This window comes from Anolis sagrei, chromosome X, assembly GCF_037176765.1.
Source record: "Anolis sagrei isolate rAnoSag1 chromosome X, rAnoSag1.mat, whole genome shotgun sequence".
NCBI lineage: Eukaryota > Metazoa > Chordata > Lepidosauria > Squamata > Dactyloidae > Anolis > Anolis sagrei.
The window spans coordinates 88,696,517-88,716,736 of NC_090034.1; the positions used below are offsets into that span (position 1 = coordinate 88,696,517).

General features: G+C 44.1%; 1 protein-coding gene across 1 annotated transcript in view; it reads right to left on the reverse strand.

The window, feature by feature from the left end:
• Positions 1-377: 377 nt before the first annotated feature.
• NFKBID (NFKB inhibitor delta) overlaps positions 378-20,220 on the reverse strand; it is a 35,385-nt gene continuing 15,542 nt past the window's right edge. The window contains exons 5-12 of the mRNA XM_067460750.1: positions 16,247-16,449; positions 13,888-13,993; positions 12,191-12,337; positions 6,654-6,705; positions 4,249-4,394; positions 2,266-2,382; positions 749-913; positions 378-443 (exon numbers count right to left, since the gene is read on the reverse strand). Of these exons, the coding sequence (XP_067316851.1) occupies positions 378-443; positions 749-913; positions 2,266-2,382; positions 4,249-4,394; positions 6,654-6,705; positions 12,191-12,337; positions 13,888-13,993; positions 16,247-16,449 (1,002 nt within the window). The remainder of the gene's footprint in view (positions 444-748; positions 914-2,265; positions 2,383-4,248; positions 4,395-6,653; positions 6,706-12,190; positions 12,338-13,887; positions 13,994-16,246; positions 16,450-20,220) is intronic.

Here is a 20,220-nt window from a genome sequence, read left to right on the forward strand (position 1 = left end):
AATTCATTTCATAGAAATGATATAGATAATGCCACCGGGAGCACGCTGACCTCTGAAGGGATTTTTAAAAAATCATTCTCAGATTTTGAACTATTGCCTTACTGATGTAATGGATACTGTCTCCACCTAGGGAGAGAAGTAGGCACCCACTACAACTTCCCATTGGGAATCAAATCAACATCAGCAAGGAAGCAGTTGGGCACATGGCCCTGGTTCCAATAACTTACTTAAATATAGCTGGCATAAGGAATCAATTCCATTAACAAACAAACAAACAAACCCAACACTCAAAGAGAGAGAGATATCCAAGTTTCTCGACACGCTGGATAGTAGGAGAGGAGTCCTGCTGATCAGATGCGTTCATGGACAGAAAGCCATCAGGAAAGATTGGGGAGATGAGGTGGACCAGGACATGCCCGACGGCTCCTTAGAAGCAGGCGAAGCTGGAGAGAAGATGAGACAACCATTGGTAAGCACTGATGGTCAGACAATCCTCTTGCCTTCCCTCTTGATCAGTGGTTCTCAACCTGTGGGTGCCTATGTGTTTTGGCCTACAACTCCCAGAAATCCCAGCCAGTTTACCAGCTGTTAAGTTTTCTGGGAGTTGAAGGCCAAAATATCTGGGGACCCACAGGTTGAGAACCACTGCTGTAGGTAAAGTTACTAAACTCCCAAACCCACCCTAGCCAGCATGGCTAAGTGCAAACCCAAGCAACAGTTCCACCATTTCATTCTATTCTGAGTTTACCTGTTCTGCCACTGGTCCAGGAGCCAACAGGTGAACTGGTTGCTCATTCTCCAGATTCCGGGCACTGGGATCAGCCCAGTGGTGTAGTAACAGGCGAACAATCTCCTCTTGATAGGGATGCCCATGCAGACCGGCAGCCATGTGCAGAGCAGTATTCCCATGCGCCTGCAGGTAGAGATTTCACACACTGATCAGCACAAAACAAAAGCCCTTTATTCCTCGCAGTTCAGAACCCCTGATTGTAGCTCAATCCCACAAGGATGATAAAAACACCAAATCATCCAGGCGTCCCCTGGGCAACGTCCTTGCAGACGGCCAATTCTCTCACACCAGAAGCAACTTGCTCCTGACACGACAAAAAAAGGGGTTGATGTCCTCTCTCTCTGCCCTCCTCCCACTTTCCTCCTTTGTTCTCAGCTTACATCAGATGTTGCAAACTGAGGTCAATGTGCAAAACCTCACTTGCCTAGTTTCCAACAGACCTCACAGGGGAATTCCAGACAGGAAACAATCAGGGCCAGCTAACACCTTTCAACAAAGGATAATCCCAGGTAGGAAGCATCTAGGCTTTGAAGCTGCAAGGCTATTAAATGATAATCAAGCTGGCCAACGACACTATTCAGTCTTGCCTCAAGCAGACAAGAGTTCTTTCTCCCACTCTGGACATTCCACAGATATATAAATCTCACTTGCCTGGTTTCCAACAGACCTCACAGGGGAATTCCAGACAGGAAACAATCAGGGCCAGCTAACACCTCCCAACAAAGGATTCCTCCAGGCAGGAAGCATCCAGGCTTTGAAGCTGCAAGGCTATTAAATGCTAATCAAGCTGGCCAATGACACTATTCAGTCTTGTCTCAAGCAGACAAGGGTTCTTTCTCCCACTCTGGACATTCCACAGATATATAAACCTCACTTGTCTAGTTTCCAACAGACCTCACAACCTCTGAGGATGTCTGGCATAGATGTGGGCAAAACGTCAGGAGAGAATGCTTCTGGAACAAGGCCATACAGTATGGAAAACTCACAGCAACCTAGTGAGCACATGTTTGAAATAGGCTAATCTACACTGCCAAATAATGCAGTTTGATAGTTAATGTAGAACCATATGATGCAGTTCAATAGGTCTACATTGACCATATAATGCAGCTGAAGGATATGGTGAATGAACGGTCTTCCTCATGTAGAAAGTCACCTATTCCAGCCCTATGCTATTGCTCTTAGAGAATGTGCCGCACGTAGAAACTCACTCCCATGCCTGATCTGGTTCCTTCTTTTTGTTACTTTCAGGCTGCTGCTAAGTTTTCTTTTCTGTAGCTGATCAAAGAACAGCTTTTGAAAAGGGAGAAGTGGCTTTCTCATGTGCAGCGCTAAGCAACCACTCCCATCCAGTGGTTCTGTATTTCATGCTGCAGACACCAAGAAGAGCAAGTCGTCCTCATCACCATATTTCTCTCTCTCTCTTTCTCCAAATGTGGGTGACAACTCCCCCTGGCGGAAGAAATCTAGACACCTACTTTCATGTTGACAAAACGCTGGAGTTCTGGTCCAGGAAGCTGGAGAAGGAATTGGATCAGAGGCAGGTTTGCTGCTTGGACAGCCAAATGCAGGAGGGTTTTGCTGCTCTTCAGATCCTATAAAAAGGGATAGGAAAAAGATTTAGGCAGCCCATAGCAGGAAAGTAACGGCGCTCCATGCAGTCATGCTGGCCACATGACTTTGGAGGTGTCTATGGACAACGCCGGCTCTTCGACTTAGAAATGGGGATGAGCACTATCCCTCAGAGTCAGATATGGCTAGACAATGTCAAGGGGAAACCTTTACCTTTACTATAGCCTTTCTCAGAGCTAGACTTTTCCAAACTGTGTTTCGTGGTACGTTATTGTGTTAGCTGCAGTGTGTGTCATGCGAACATAACAAGAAACCTCTGAGTCTATGTGAAATAAGCAATAAATCTTATATGTTTAAAAATATAAAAAAGATTATCAAGAGATATTGTGTGTGCCCCATATATTTCACCAGTGCCCTCTGGTGGTGCAGCAGGTTAAACTGCTGAGCTGCTGAACTTGCAGATTGAAAGGCTGGTGGTTCGAATCCAGGGAACGGGGTGACCTCTTGCTGTTAGTCTCAGCTTCTACCAACTTGGCAGTTCAAAAACATGCTAATGTGAGTAGATCAATAGGTACCACTTCGGTTTTTTTTTTTTGATGTGTCAGGAGCAACTTGAGAAATTGCAAATTGCTTCTAGTGTGAGAGAATTGGCCGTCTGCAAGGATGTTGCCCAGAGGATGCCCGGATGATTTGATGTTTTTATCATCCTTGTGGGAGGCTTCTCTCATGTCCCCGCTTGGGGAGCTGAAGCTGACAGAGGGAGCTCATCCACCTCTCCCTGGATTCGAACCTGTGACCTGTCGGTCTTCAGTCCTGCCGGCACAGGGGTTTAACACACTGCGCCACCGGGGGCTCCACTTCGGGGGTAAGGTAACGGCACTCTATGGAGTCATGCTGGCCATATGACCTTGGAGGTGTCTATGGACAATGCTGACTCTTCGGCTTAGAAATGGAGATGAGCACCTTTCCCCAGATTCGGACATGACTAGACTTAATGTCAGGGGAAACCTGTACCTTTACCTTTTAGAAATTTCATTCTTCCCATTTATGCATGTGTTCATATCTCTTATGTGGGGTTGGTTTAACCTCTGGTTTGCTAGTAAAACTGAATAAGTGTTTTGCAAAATGTCTAAAAACTATATCAATAATATGAAATGTTTAGAAAGCTGTGTGTTATTGTATTGGCTGCAGTGTGTAAGTATGCTGCTCAACTGTAACGAGAAACCTTTGAGACTGTGTGAAATAAACAATACCACTGAAACTTGGAGGCGAGCTTAAAAATGCTGAATTACTCAGAGCGCATGTAGCTAATATTCTCCCAAATATTCAAAAGCTGTGTTCATCCCATCAATCTCACACATCTAATTAAAATGGTAAGTTATTTTATTGGTGTGAGATAATTGTTTTAAACTTCTTGCATATATTTACATATTGTGACTCATAAATGACAAAAACGTTGGAAATGTATGCTATTATCTTACAAATCATATATTAAATATACATATAAATGGCATGTTTATATGAGATCCGTTGTATCCCTAAACGTGTTATTACAATTTCTATCTGTGTCTTTATCTCTTATGAGGGGTTGGTTTAACCTTTAGTTAGCTTTAAAAACAAATTACTTGTATGATGCATGTCTAAAAAGTGTGACAACAACATGAAATGTTTGGAAAGCTCTGCTCTAAGCCAAGCATGAGCAAACTTGGGCCCTCCAGGTGTTTTGAACTTCAACTTCCACAATTCCTAACAGCCTCAGGCTCTTTCTTTACCTGAGGCTGTTAGGAATTATGGGAGTTGAAGTTCAAAATACCTGGAGAGCCAAAGTTTGCCCATGTGCATGCCTGATGCAGGAAGAGAGAAAATCATGCCCTAGCCCACTAGCCTACCTGGCTCTTGTAGTCTGCCCCAAGTTGCAAGAGCAGACGGATGCAAAGCAGCAAGTTCTGCAAGTGGTTCTGGGACAATGGCTCCATGGTTTGTGCCTGGAAGGCTGTATTGTGAGCGATGACAGCACAGTGCAGTGGGGTGAGACCTGTTGCAGGAGTAGGAAAAGTTATATCAATTAACAGAATATGAAATGTAGATAGCTTTGTGATAGGTTTGTGAAACATGTAGAATAATCACAGGATGTCTTAAACCTACGCCTGCTGATAGACTTTATAAGCTAGCTGAAATGTTGCTACTGTTATGACTCACAATGTAAATATCTGATATGCGGGTGTACATATTTCATTCACTGAACCAAATTTGGCACAAATACCTGATATGCCCAAATTTGAATACTGGTGGGGTTGGGATGGGGTTGATTTTGTCATTTGAGAGTTGATTTTGTCATTTGTAGTTGCTGGGATTTTTAGTTAACGTACAATCAAAGAGCATTCTGAACTCCACCAAGGATGGAATTGAACCAAACTTGGTACACAGAACTCCCATGATCAACCAAAAATAGTGGAAGGGTTTGGTGGGCATTGACCTTGAGTTTTGGAGTTGTAGTTCACCTATTTCCACATAGAACTGTGGACTCTAACAATGACGGATCTGGACCAAACTTGGCATGAATACTTAATATGCCCAAATGTGAACACTGGTGGGCTTTGGGGAAAATAGACCTTGACATTGGGGAGTTGTAGTTGCTGGATTTATAGTAGAATCATAGAATCAAAGAGTTGGAAGAGACCTCATGAGCCATCCAGTCCAACCCCCTGCCAAGAAGCAGGAATATTGCATTCAAATCACCCCTGACAGATGGCCATCCAGCCTCTGTTTAAAAGCCTCCAAAGAAGGAGCCTCCACCACACTCCGGGGCAGAGAGTTCCACTGCTGAACGGCTCTCACAGTCAGGAAGTTATTCCTCGTGTTCAGATGGATTCTCCTTTCTTGTAGTTTGAAGCCATTGTTTGAAGCCATTGTTCCGCGTCCTAGTCTCCAAGGAAGCAGAAAACAAGCTTGCTCCCTCCTCCCTGTGGCTTCCTCTCATATTTATACATGGCTATCATACATCTATAGCACCCCCATGCCTTGAGGGGACTTGCTGGAGCGACCCTCCTTACAGCCTCCCTCAGTCTCCCTTTTCCACACATGCGCACCGCGTTGTCATGCGCCGAGCACGCATGCTCTCCCCTCCTCACTTGGAGTCTCAGCCCTCCCCTTGGCTAAGAGGCCAGCTGAGAGGCCTGCCAATCACAGTGGAGGAGGGCTTTTGGTGGGAAGATTTGCCGTCTGTTTCCAAAAAGGATGAGAAGGACAGGCAGAAAGACCTTCAGCTTTCTCTGGCAAAGGCAATACCTTCTTTCACTTCCAGAGACCACTGCGACCCCCATGCATGGTGGATCTGGACCAAACTTGCCACACAGATCCCTTATGGTGCAGCTCAGGTTCTGGTGTGCTTCGGCAGAGGATGGATCATGGATGATGGTATACACAGTACTTTCACCACTATGACCCCAACAAATGATGTGCCTGGATGGGATTTGGCACAGATGCCCCATGACCTTCTAGACTGGCGTTTCTCTAATAAATAGTGTTATAGATTTCCTAAGTTATATTACCAAAGATTGAAAAACAAACAAAGCTTTTCTCAGCAACTTCAATTTGCAATACACCTTGCATTCTCTATGACTATCAACAAAGTACAGGGCCAATCTTTGCAAGTGTGTGGTTTGAATTTAGAAAGCAATTGCTTCTCGCATGCTCCAGAGTCAGTAAACCATCTGATCTTTATGTTTATGCAGAAACAGACAAACCAAAAATATAGTCAATCCAATAGCTTTACAATAAAAAATAATTTCTGGTAAAAAAAACTCCCTTCCTTTCATACCACATAGACACAGCAACACAAGGCAGGGTATTGAATTGAAGGATGTGTTTCCTCGGTGAATCTACGTTCGCAACAATACTTTTATTTACTTTCACATTCATTTCATATCAGACTGAGCCACAGCAAAGTGTGGCCGGGTTTAGCTAGTAAATAAATAACAATTTAGGTTTGTTGTTTTTAGGGGATCATTTGGAAGAGCTGTTGTTTATCATTTCAGTCAATTTTTTAAAATGGAAATTAACATGTTATTCAGATCTAAAGGAATGAATAATTTTAACTACGTGTTATTAATGATTAATCTAATGAATTAATTTTGCAAACTTCACTAAGACAAACGCGACTGAATTTCTTAATTATTAATGAATAAGCCTCAATGCTAATCCTTCCCAGTTCTATAGTTCAGTGCTTGCCTCCCTCAGTGCATGCTCCGGTCAAAACCATTTCTGGGAAGATACAACTCTTTTGTTCCCTTACCTTCAAAATTTCTTGCTTCCACGTTCACAGGGATGCCAGTCATCATGACAGCCTGGAAAAGATTGGAATAAAAAAATAATGATCTTGACATGTGCTTCCAAAGGGAATTCTCCAATACAGATAAAAACACATTGCCATATTCAATGAAAGATAGGAAACTTCTATCCTGTGATCTGGATGAGGCCCATGTGGGTTCCCATCTAGCCTTCAGGATTCTTCTGCTGGCACTTCCAATCAGTGATCAGAGACAAAATACTGTTTTATGGAACGGCAGTCTCATTGGCAGCTCAATTTCTTTAAGGCTCTGCCTAATGCTGTTGACTCTTAAAATCATAGAATCATAGAGTTGGAAGAGACTTTGTGGGCCATCCAGTCCAATCTCCTGCCGAGAAACAGGATAGTCGTATTCAAAGCACCCCCAACAGATGGCCATCCAGCCTCTGCTTAAAAGCCTCCATAGAAGGAGCCCCCATCACACTTTCACTGCTGCAAAGCTCTCACGGTCAGAAAGTTCTTTCTAATGTTCAGATGGAATCTCCTTTCCTGTAGTTTAAAGCCATTGTTCCACGTTCTAGTCTCCAGGGTAGCAGAAAACAAGCTTGTTTCATCCTCCCTATGACGTCCCCTCACATATTTATACACAGTCCTCATCATGTCATCAGCCTTCTCTTCTTCAGGCTAAACACACCCAGCTCTTTAAGCTGCTCCTCATAGGGCTTGTTCTCCAGACCCTTGATCATTTTAGTCGCCCTCCTATGGAAACATTCCAGCTTATTAATATCTCTCTTCAATTATGGTGCCCAGAATTGCACACAGTATTCCAGGTGTGGTCTGACCAAGGCAGAATAGAGCATGAGTAGCATGACTTCCCTGGATCTAGACACTATACTCCTATTGATACAGGCCAAACTCCCATTGGGTTTTTTAGCTGCAGCATCACATTGTTGGCTCATGTCTATCTTGTTGTTCACAAGGACTCCAAGATATTTTTCACACATACTGCTGTCTAGTCAGGAGTCCCCCATTATGTATCTCTGCATTTCATTTTTTTTCTGCCTAAGTGGAGTATCTTGCTCCAACTCTGTTATTATTATAGTGCTTTTCCTGCATAGCATAAGGGGGTTACTGTTATTAATATCATCATCATCATCAGGATTATTGAGGCAGGTGGCTATCTGTCGGGTGGGATTTGATGGTGCTTTCCCTACCAGGCAGAATAAAGAGGGTTGGGCTGGATGGCCCATGGGGTCTCTTCCAAATCTATTATTACTATTATCATTAGTATTATGGAGGCTGGATGCACATCTGTTGGAGGAGTTTTGATTGTGCTTTTTACTATTAATGTTATGGAGGCAGGATGGCCATCTGTTGGTGGTGCTTTGAATGTGCTTTTCCTGCATGGCAGAATAAAGGGGGTTGGATTGGATGGTCCTTGAGGTCTCTTGCAACTCTATTATTATTATTTACTATTAATATTAATGTTATGGAGGCAGGATGGCCATCTGTTGGGGGTGCTTTGAATGTGCTTTTCCTGCATGGCAGAATAAAGGGGGTTGGATTGGATGGTCCTTGAGGTCTCTTGCAACTCTATTATTATTTACTATTAATATTAATGTTATGGAGGCAGGATGGCCATCTGTTGGGGGTGCTTTGATGGTGCCTTTCCTGCCTGGTGGAATAAAGAGTTGGATTAGATGACCCATGGAGTCTCGTCCAACTCTCTTACGATTATCAATGTTAGTATTGCTGAAATGTGCCTTCCAGTTCTCTTCCCAATCTGCATGAAGGCAGAAGGGGGTTGAACTAGATGGCTCCTGGGGTTCTGCCTGTTATTATTATGTAGGCTGGATGGCCATCTGTTTGGGGTGCTTTGATTGTGCTTTTCCTGCATGGCAGAATAAAGGGGGTTTGGACTGGATGGTCCTTGAGGTCTCTTGCAACTCTATTATTATTTACTATTAATATTATTGCTATGGAGGCAGGATGCTGGGGGTGCTTTGATGGTGCTTTTCCTGCCTGGTGGAATAAAGAGTCGGACTAGATGGCCCATGGAGTCCCTTCCAACTCTCTTATGATTATCAATCTTAGTATTGCTGAAATGTGCCTTCCAGTTCTCTTATCAATCAGCACGAAGGCAGAGGGGGTTGGACTAGATGGCTCCTGGGGTTGTGCCTGTTATTATTATGTAGGCTGAATGGCCATCTGTTTGGGGTGCTTTGATTGTGCTTTTCCTGCATGGCAGAATAAAGGAGGTTGGATTGGATGGTCCTTGAGGTCTCTTGCAATCTATTATTATTTACTATTAATATTAATGTTATGGGGGCAGGATGGCCATCTGTTTGGGGTGCTTTGATTGTGCTTTTCCTGCATGGCAGAATAAAGGGGGTTGGATTGGATGGTCCTTGAGGTCTCTTGCAATCGATTATTATTTACTATTAATATTAACGTTATGGGGGCAGGATGGCCATCTGTTTGGGGTGCTTTGATTGTGCTTTTCCTGCATGGCAGAATAAGGGGGGTTGGATTGGATGGTCCTTGAGGTCTCTTGCAACTCTATTATTATTTAATATTAATGTTATGGGGGGCAGGATGGCCATCTTTTGGGGGTGCTTTGATGGTGCCTTTCCTGCCTGGTGGAATAAAGAGTTGGATCAACTCTCTTATGATTATCAATGTTAGTATTGCTGAAATGTGCCTTTCAGATATCTTCCCAATCTGGAATGTGGGACCAGGGGCCAAAAGAGGAAAAGATTCCCCACCATTGTGTTAGAGACAGGTGTTCAACTGAAACAAGCATTTCCCAGTAGCCTTCACTGATGTTGCCATGAATAGAAATGAGCATGAACTAGACGAGGAAGCAAATTTTTGAGCAAACAGCTTGTGCCTTGTGGCATGCACAGCTATATTCAAAGAAGTTGCTACAGTCCAAAAAAAAAAAGGGGGGGGGGTGGGGTAATAACTGCAAGCATGGAAGCAGAAATAGCTGTACTCATCTGCTGCAATGTGTGCCATGTTTGTCTTCCTGGCGGAAAACCCTTTTAACTACACTTGCAGCACATGCAAACTGGTGACTCTTGGAAGAGAAGGTCAGAACACTTCAGCATCACATTGACACTCTTAAGGACATGGGGACTTCCTGGACAATACAGAGAGAGAATAGATTTTACAGACTCAACTGCCAAAGAAAATGATGATGGCAATATCATTGAGGAAATACCCTGGGATATAGTCACTGTCCTGGCACGGCAGTGCCAGGAGATTTTAATTCCTTTTTCTTACACTGATAGTTTGTATGAATTTATTTAAGCATGCATTTTGCAATCAGGTAGCTTCCCCAGGTTGCAGCCATAGGGCCAGCAACCTGGCAATCATCGTTAGAGTCTTTAGACCCGCCCCTTTCCCCAGGGTTTTGGAGACAAAGGAGGACTTTGTTCAGTCTCACTGTTTGGAGCCTAACAGCAGGACGTGTGGGTTTCTCTATCCCACATGCACAAAGGCTTCACTACTCACAGCTCTGCTGGGGGAGTAAAGGAATAGTTCCACAGCTCTGCTGGGGGAATAAAGGAATAGTTCCATAGCTTTTGCTGGGGGAATACAGCCAGCCTTTGCTGGGGCAACAGGACAGTTCCTACAGCCTTTCGTGGAGTAAAACTAAAGGACACCTTTCAGCTTGGCAGATCTACAGAAACCTTGTCTGGTAAGGGACCACTTGGGCTATTCATAAAGTAGCTTGGAGCCGGGAGTAGTGGCCTCACTCCAGCAAGGTAAAGAAAGATTGCCCAAAGAGGGTTCAGAAGATTTCCCTAAGGAAGGAAGGAACAGTTTACCACCAGTTGCCTGCCCTTGTTGGCAGATTGAGGAAGCTACTGGTTTTCCAAGGTTATAAAGGGTTTAATTCATTTGTTTGAAGATTTAAGCCCAAATAAAGAACTTTGTTGAACTTATTTTGAGCCTCAATAGAACTTTGTGTTGGGAAATCCAAGGGGCCCTTCAGCTAAGGCACCCTGTCGTCCCGTTGGGCATACAGAAGGCAAGTCCTGTAAACAGACATTATTTCAGGCCCAGCGTTCGACAGCACAGTCACCGTCGGGAGCATACACAAAGAATTCCAAACTACTAAGCAATATGTTGTCAAAGGCTTTCATGGCCGGAATCACTGAATTGCTGTGAGTTTTCTGGGCTGTATGGCCATGTTCCAGAAGCATTCTCTCCTGACGTTTTTCCCACATCTATGGCAGGCAGAGGTTGTGAGGTGAGTTGGAAACTAGGCAAGTGACATTTTTAAATTTGTAGAATGTCCAGGGTGGGAGAAAGAGCAACACACAAAAAACAAAACAAAAAACAGGGAAATTCCACACAAGAATCAATGTTATTTTATATCCTTTTATACTTTTTTGCAAAACTATCAATAATAGTGGTGCCCCCCCCCCCCCCCCCCCCCCCCCCCGACTCTGGAATATTAGGCAAGCCCCCACGCTGGCAATCTTCAGGAAGAACCTGAAAACCTGGTTATTCCAATGTGCCTTCAATGATTGAATGTAAAATACTCCCTGACCAAACTTTGCATAAAATGGCCTCAGAAGCACTTTATTTTATGGCCCATGCAATTAAACCCTTTCTCATCCCCGGATCCTCCTCCCCGATAATTTATATTGTCCTGTCTCCCTGTGTTTTAAAATTTTATCATTGAATTTGGCCCCGCCCTGTCTAATCCTCTGTGTTTTTAATGTTTTGATTTGATTTTGCTGTGTTGCTTATTATATTGGTTTTGTATTTCATGTATTTTATGTGTTTGTTATGCTTTTGTGTTATATTGTGTTTACTGTATTGATGGGTGTGGCCTCATGTAACCCACACCGAGTCCCTCTGGGGGAGATGGAGCGGGGTATAAATAAAGTTATTATTATTATTATTATTATTATTATTATTATTATTATTATTATGTGGGCACTAACAACATGGTAAAAAGTGTGGATGGCAGGAGTTGGAAATGGTGTAACAGGCCAGTCTTTTTTTAGTTGAAGCCCCCAGTGGTGCAATGTGTTAAACCCTTGTGCCAGCAGGACTGCTGACCGAAATGTCGGCAGTTCGAATCCGGGGAGTGGGGTGAGCTCCCATCTGCCAGCTCCAGCTTCTCATGCCGGGACATGAGAGAAGCCTCCCACAAGATGGTAAAACTTCTAGGCATTCCCTGGGCAATACCCTTGCAGATGGCCAATTCTCTCACACCAGAAGCGACTTGCCGCTTCTCAAGTTGCTCTTGACACACACACAGAAACGTTTAAGACCTGGTCAAAACCATTGTGATAGGCTTCAATAAATACCCAAAGAAGGGCCTGATCTACATAAATTCAGCCAGTGCAAAGTTGCAAACCACGAAGAAAGGAAAACATTGGCTGCTTAATCTCTGTGTTCTGGTCTGGCATTAAAATACAGGAAATGATGCAATAAAAAGCATAATGGAAACGTGCGACTGTCAATGGCAACCCAGTTCTGTGGGCAGTTTTCCCAACACAGAGAGGCACAGCCAAACTCACCTCAATGACACTAGGCAGCCCGTATGTGGCGCCAAGGTGCAGCACAGTCTGGCCCTTCTGGTCGACAGCATTGGCGTCGGCTCCCAGCATGATCAGGTCTTTCACAATCTCTGCCTGATTTGCTGCTGCTGCCACTAGCAGTGGGGTCTAGACCCAAAGAAAGAAAGCAATGAATGACTGGGCACATTTTACCAAGTAGCCAATATGAGGCAACCGTTCCAGGATAGCATCATAGTTGTCACACGCTATTAGGTCATATGATATTGATGGTCAAGATCATCCCAAAACTGCTAACTGTCCACATTTGGCAAGGATAGTGCCAATTAATTCTCTGCTCTCCCATTTTCCAGTTACTTTTAAAATGTCCCAGTTGTTCTATCTTTCTCCTACTTTCTATTTTTGTCCTCAACTTATTTCAGTTTCTGCAAACTGAACTCTAAGTGCAACAATAATTTGCACTCAATTCACCAGGAAGCAGAGGAGAAAACAGAGTCCTTTAATGGGTCCCCTCCAGTCCAACCCCATTCTGCCTCCTTGAGAGATGTCCATCCAAAGAAAGACTTTCCAACACATTCCAAGGCAGCATATGCTAATACAGTGGTTCTCAACCTTCCTACTGCTGTGACCCTTTAATACAGTTCCTCATGTTGTGGTGACTTTCAACCATAACATTATTTTCGTTGCTAATTTATAACTGTGATTTTGCTACTCTTATGAATCATAATGTAAACTGATATGCAGGATCTATTTTCATTCACTGGACCAAATTTGGCACAAATACCTGATACGCGCAAACTACCAAAACTCCACCAGTGTTCACATTTGGGCATATTGAGTATTCATGCCAAGTTTGGTCCAGATCCATCATTGTTTGAGTCCTCAGTACTCTCTGTATATAGATGAACTACAACTCCAAAACTCAACGTCAATGCTCACCAAACCCTTCCAGTATTTTCTGTTGGTCATGGGAGTTCTGTGTGCCAAGTTTGGTTCAATTCCATTGTTGGTGGAGTTCAGAATGCTCTTTGATTGTAGGTGAACTATAAATCCCAGCAACTACAACTCCCAAATGTCAAGGTCTATTTTCTCCAAACTCCACCAGTGTTCACATTTGGGCATAGTGAGTATTCATGCCAAGTTTGGTCCAGAGCCATCATTGTTTGAGTCCACAGTACCCTCTGGATGTAGGTGAACTAAAATTCCCAAACTCGAGGTCAATGCCCACCAAACCCTTCCAGTATTTTCCGTTGCTTATGGGAGCTCTGTGTGCCAAATTTGGTCCAATTCCATCATCGGTTGAGCTCAGAATGCTCTTTGATTGCAGCTGAACTATAAATCCCAGCAACTACAACTCCCAAATGACAAAATCAATCCCACCAGTATTCAGATTTGGACATATGGAGTATTTGTGCCAAATTTGGTCCAGTGAATGAAAATACACCCTGCATATCAGATATTTACATTACAATCCATAACAATAGCAAAATTACAGTTATGAAATAGCAACGAAAATAATGTTATGGTTGGGGGTCGCCACAACATGAGGAACTGTATTAAGGGGTGGCAGCATTAGGAAGGTTGAGAAACACTGATATAAGACATACCCCAATTTAGAGGAGAAGTGTACTTCTGATGGGCAAGAACAGTGAGAGATGCCCACAGTAAAAGAAAGAGGTTCTGGTAGGCCACATCCTTACCTTCCCCCTGTGCTCTTTGACATCCAGTTGTCCACAGTCTCTGAGCATCTCAGCAGCAGCATAGGCCAGTGGGCGGAATCCTTGGGCAACAAGTAGGTGAAGAAGCCTGAAGACGGCAAATGGGAAACACAGGATGTTTAAAAAATACCTTTGGGGAATGGCACTCAAGACCTTTTTAGTATCCACCATCTGATGTCAACCCCTCCTGCTGCCCAGGTCCTTCCACATTTTAATATCTTGTATGTACCAGATACTTCCATGTCTTCACACATTTTTACACAGTTTGGCTTCCCTTTTATTGATTAAAATGTGAAACTATTTAAACTGATTTTTTGTAACCCACCCATCGTGCCATTACTGCTCAAGCAGGGAGCTTTGAGATGGTTGAACAGAAGCTCTCTGAAGCTCTAGGTGCTCTTACTGCCTACTACAGGGAAAACCAGCTGATCCCTAATCCATCTAAAACACAGACATGTGCCTTTCATCTCAAGAACAGACAAGCATCCCGAGCTCTGAGGATCACCTGGAAAGGAATCCCACTGGAGCATTGCAGCACACCCAAATACCTGGGAGTCACTCTGGACCGTACCCTGACCTACAAGAAGCCCTGCCTGAATATCAAGCAAAAAGTGGGTGCAAGAAACAATATCATACGAAAGCTTACTGGCACAACCTGGGGATCACAACCAGACACAGTGAAGACATCCGCCCTTGCGCTATGCTACTCTGCTGCTGAGTATGCATGCCCAGTGTGGAAAGCATCTCACCACGCTAAAACAGTGGATGTGGCTCTTAATGAGACATGCCACATTATCACGGGGTGTCTGTGGCCTACATCACTGGAGAAATTACAATGCTTAGCCGGTCTTGCACCACATGACATCCGCCGGAAAGTAGCAGCCAATAGTGAAAGGACCAAGGCAGAGACATCTCCAGGTCTTCCCTTGTTTGGGTATCAGCCAGCATGCCAACGACTTAAATCAAGAAATAGTTTTCTAAGGTCTACAGAGACACTTGTTGGAACACCTCAGCAAGCGAGAGTCAAAAAGTGGCAGGCTCAAACCCAGAGCCTCAATCAATGGCTGATACCCAATGAGAGACTCCCCCCTGGGCACACAGAAAATTGGGTGACTTGGAAGGCGCAGAACACACTGCGCTATGGCACCACGAGATGCAGAGCCAACCTTCAGAAAAGGGGACACAAAGTGGAATCCACAACATGGGAGTGTGGAGAAGAGCAAACTACAGACCACCTGATGCAATGCACCCTGAGTCCTGCTACATGCACAATGGAGGACCTTCTTGCGGCAACACCAGAAGCACTCCAAGTGGCCAGATATTGGTCAAAGGACATTTAATCAACTACCAAGCTTGCAAACTCTGTGTCTTTTGTATGTTTGTTTATTTGTTCTGTCAAAAATGTAATACAACTGTTCAGTTGCCTGACACGATAAATAAATAAATAAATAAACCCACCCTGGGATCATTTGAGAAGGATATATGTATTTTTAAAATTAACCAAGTAACTGAAGATAGATAAGCATATAAACTAGAGTTGTGCAAAATTTTGTTTGTGCCTCATTTCTTGCAAGATTCGTACATATGACGCAATATTAGGAGACATGAGGGGCACCCATGCAAAAAAATTCAAATTCAAAACACTGATGTGTGATTTTTCAGAAGAGTTGTGCAAGTCTGATAAATAGCTCCAGATCTCCTTCATGGGCACTGCTTCATCTTCAAAAGGGCTGGGTTTGGTTCCCGTAAAGAGCCCTGAGGATGAGATGGTGAGACTGGAGTGAAGGGAAAAGCCGTGCTCTACCCCAAATGGGGTGGCAAGGGGGGCTTTGGGATGGGTAGGATGCCTGGCTGGACGGCTGGGCAAGGAAGGAGCCTCTCTGGCACATGGCCCAGAGAAAGACAGGCAGAAACCACATTTACATCGAAGCTTTAACGCAGGAGGCGAGCAGAATTCTGGGAAATGTAGTTTAGGGCAGGACCTTTTGAATTCTCTGGCACAGGATCCTTGCCTTCCCAAACTACATTTCCCAGAATTCCTCCCTGAAAGTTTTAGTGTTCATTCTCTAAAGGGATTTCAAGACAAAAAGGGATTGTTGGGAGTTGAATCAACCCTGTGAGACAAGCAAAGTTGAGAGGCTGTTACTCCCAAGTTTACCTAGTAGGTTTCCATTATTATTAGTATTATTATTATTATTATTATTAAAAGGTGGTATACAAATGCGGTAAATAAATAAATAAACAAATAAATACTCCAACCAACAAAATCACATAAAAATGATCCCCTGCTTTGAGGAAGATCAACCCGTACCCTTCTATCCAAACCTTCCTGTGTACTCACATATCTCCATCCTCATCCTGCTGCAGCAGCCGGGTCAGCTCCACATTCTGGATCTGGGCCCGAGCTTGAGCCAGCTCCCCTGGATCCATCTCTGCAGATGGGACTGGAAAACTCCCAGGAGGAAGGAGACAGGGATTGTTCATTTCCTGCACCGGCCAGTTGTTCTCATAAAGGTTCAAGGTCTGGGCTTCAGTAGTTGCATTCTGTGATAGAGAAAACAAACCAAAAGAGGCCTTGAAACATAGCCAAACTCTCTCCTTGACCTTTCTGTTCTTCTTCTGGATCTTGGTTGCCATTCCTCTCCAATTACCACACTTTGATCAGAGAACTGCAGTGTTTCCTTGCTACTTCGTGGTTCGCTTTTAGCGGACTTGCTGTTTTGTGGTTTTTCAATAAATATTAATTTAAAATATATATCGTGGTATTTTTGCTGTTTTGTGGGTTTTTGCCGCTGCCGGCACTTTCCCTCCTCAGTCCTCCCTCCCTCCAGCTTTGAAGGGCCTTTCCTTCCTTTCCTTCGCTCTCTCTCTCTCTCTCTTCACCCAGAGAAGAGAAAGGTGAGGAGGGCTTGCTTCATTTCCTTCCTTCCTTTTCAGCCACCATACTGACAGTGTGGCAGGTGGGGGGAGCCGGGGGGGGGGGGAGGAGGAGGAGGACTCGGTAAAACAGAAACAGGGTTTATTTTAAGTTTATAAGGACTTTAAAAATGTATAACTACTTGAATAATGTATAAATATTAAAATAATATTAAAATAAATAGAACCTCCCTACTTCACGGATTTTCACTTATCGCGGGTGGTCCTGGAATGTAACACCCATGATAAGTGAGGGAACACTGTATGTTCAATGAAAATGTCAATGCAGAGTAGCTCATTAGATTTTATTTTATTTTGTATCAAAATCATTGCATAAATTAGTCTAAAACTGATAAAAATAAAAGGAGTGCAGGTGGCTAAATATCTTTTGACCAAAAACTGGCAACAGCAATGGCATTGTCTGTAGCCTCCAACAATTCCTCCTCTGTACATGAGGCAGGGCATAGTGGACAAGCATACGGATACAGAGTTGTCTGTTCTGCTCCACAGTTACACAAGGTGTGGGATTCTTTTAGGTAGTGCCATTTTGCCAGGATGTCTTTTGATCTGCCTACTCCACTTCTGAGCCTGTTCAGGGACTTCCAAGTGGCCCATTCTTGGTTTGCCCCTGAAGGAAGATCCTCGTGGGGGGCCATCCAATTGGGATTTCCTGGTTCATTAGATGGTCCATTGTAATGTTGTGAGTATAGAATGCAAGGGCCCTTTCAGTCTACATTAAGATTCTACTTTAAGGTAAAGGTAAAGGTATTCCCCTGACATTGTGTCCGATTTTGGGGTTTGGTGCCTCTAAGGTAATGTGGCTGGCATGACTGCATGGAGTGCCATTACCTTCCCGCCGAAGCTGTGACAACGTCGTCTATGAGCATTCAGAAGAAGACCTACAAGCCACTCTAAACACCTTTGCAGAAGCATATGAGAAGCTTGGCCTGTCATTAAACATCGAGAAAACCAAAGTGCTGTTCCAGCAGTCACCAGCCAATCCCTCTCCAATGCCAGAAATACAGCTTAATGGTGTAACATTAGAAAATGTTGACCATTTCTGCTACCTTGCCAGCCACCTCTCCACCAAAGTCAACATTGGCACTGAAATTCAACACCGCCTGAGCTCTGCGAGTGCAGCATTTTTCTGAATGAAGCAGAGAGTGTTTGAGGACTGAGACATCCGTAGGGATACCAAGATGCTTGTTTATAAAGCTATTGTCCTCCCAACCGTGCTATATGCCTGCGAGACGTGGAATGTCTACAGACATCACATGCAACTCCTAGAACGATTCCATCAGCGCTGCCTCCAAAAAATCCTGCAAATCTCTTGGGAAGACAAGCAGACAAATGTCAGCGTGCTGGAAGAAGCAAAGACCACCAGCATTGAAGCAATGGTCCTCCACCATCAACTCTGCTGGACTGGCCACGTTGTCCGGATGCCCGACCACCGTCTCCCAGAGCAGTTGCTCTATTCCAAGAACGGAAAACGGAATGTTGGTGGACAGGAAAAGAGATTTAAAGACGGGCTCAAAGCCAACCTTAAAAACTCTGGGATAGACACTGAGAACTGGGAAGCCCTGGCCCTTGAGCGCTCCAGTTGGAGATCAGCTGTGACCAGCAGTGCTGCAGAATTTGAAGAGGCACAAATGGAGGGTGAAAGAGAGAAATGTGCCAAGAGGAAGGCACGTCAAGCCAACCCCGACCGGGACAGCCTTCCACCTGGAAACCGATGCCCTCACTGTGGGAGAAGATGCGGGTCAAGAATTGGGCTCCACAGACAGATATGGACCCACTGCCAGGACACTTGGAGGACCATCATCCTCAGACTATGTTTTCTACCACCTCTGCTTCCCTTCCCTCACTCCCAACTTCCTAGCACCCCCCTCCCCTCCCTCTTGTTTTTTAAACTTTATTGTATAGCCTAACCCTTTCTTCTTATCCCCCCAAATTTTCTAATTGCATTTTGTAAAAGTATTCTAATAAAAATTATTTAAAAAAATCCTCAGACTATGTGGGATCGCCTAAGAAGAAGACCTATTGATCTACTCACATTTGCATGTTTTCGAGCTGCTAGGTTGGCAGAAGCTGAAGCTAATAGTGGGAGCTCACTCTGGTCCATGGATTCGAACTGATGACCTTTTGGTCAGCAAATTCAACAGCTCAGTGGTTTAACCCACTGCACCACCAGGGGCTCCTTTACTTTACCTGGCATAAATTCATCTGACGGAAACTGGGGTCTGTAGTTTGTGGTCATCCCACTTACTGTGCTGGCTGAGAACTGTGAACATTCCTCCCTAAATTGCAAATCACAAGATTCTACTGGCTGAATATGTGAATCAGAGCACTCAAACTGTGTTGTGTAAATGGGCCTCTGGACTTGGGGGATGTAGAATTCTTTAGTCCCCACTGAGATGCCTTAGGTTAATTACTTCCTCCCTGCCTTGCTATAGGATTGTTGTGAGGATAGAGCAGGAAGAAGAGGCATGGGTACTACCTTGAAGAAAGGCAAGAACAAATAAATAAATCTCAACATAGGAAAGTGTTCTGTCGATAAGAGTAATGATGAATGATGATATTGACTGATTAATATCATTACGATAAATAATTATAAACCCACAGGCATGCATATTACTACTATTATTCTCATTCCTGTCTGCTCTCAAAGAATGCACGGCAACATACAAGGACTGAAATTAATAACAGCAATAAAACAATAAACAGTAAATAAAACCAATATGTTAAAGCAACGTTTTTTACAATACGGCTGATTCAAAGCAAAAGAGAAACAATATTGTCAGAGTGTTGTCGAAGGCTTTCATGGCAGGAATCACTGGTTTGCTGTGAGTTTTCCGGGCTGTGTGGCCATGCTCCAGAAGCATTCTCTCCTGACGTTTCACCCACATCTATGGCAGGCATCCTCAGAGGTTGTGAGGTCTGTTGGAAACTAGGCAAGTGAGGTTTATATACCTGTGGAATGTCAAGGGTTGGAGAAAAAACTAACACCTCCCAAGATGGGATCCCGTCAGCCAGGCTTTGAAGCTAGAAGGCCATTATCTACCCTCCCAACAGGATGGTCAATTGCAACATTCCCACTTGCCTCAAACATACAAGAGTTCTTTCTCCCACCCTGGACTTTCTGTTGTTGTTCATTCTTTCAGTCGTCTCCGACTCTTCGTGACCTCATGGACCAGCCCAAGTCAGAGCTCCCTGTCGGCCGTCAGCACCCCCAGCTCCTTCAAGGTCATTCCAGTCACTTCAAGGATGCCATCCATCCATCTTGCCCTTGGTCGGCCCCTCTTCCTTTTGCCTTCCACTTCCCCCAACATAATTGTCTTCTCTAGGCTTTGCTGTCTCCTCGTGATGTGGCCAAAGTACTTCAACTTTGTCTCTAGTATC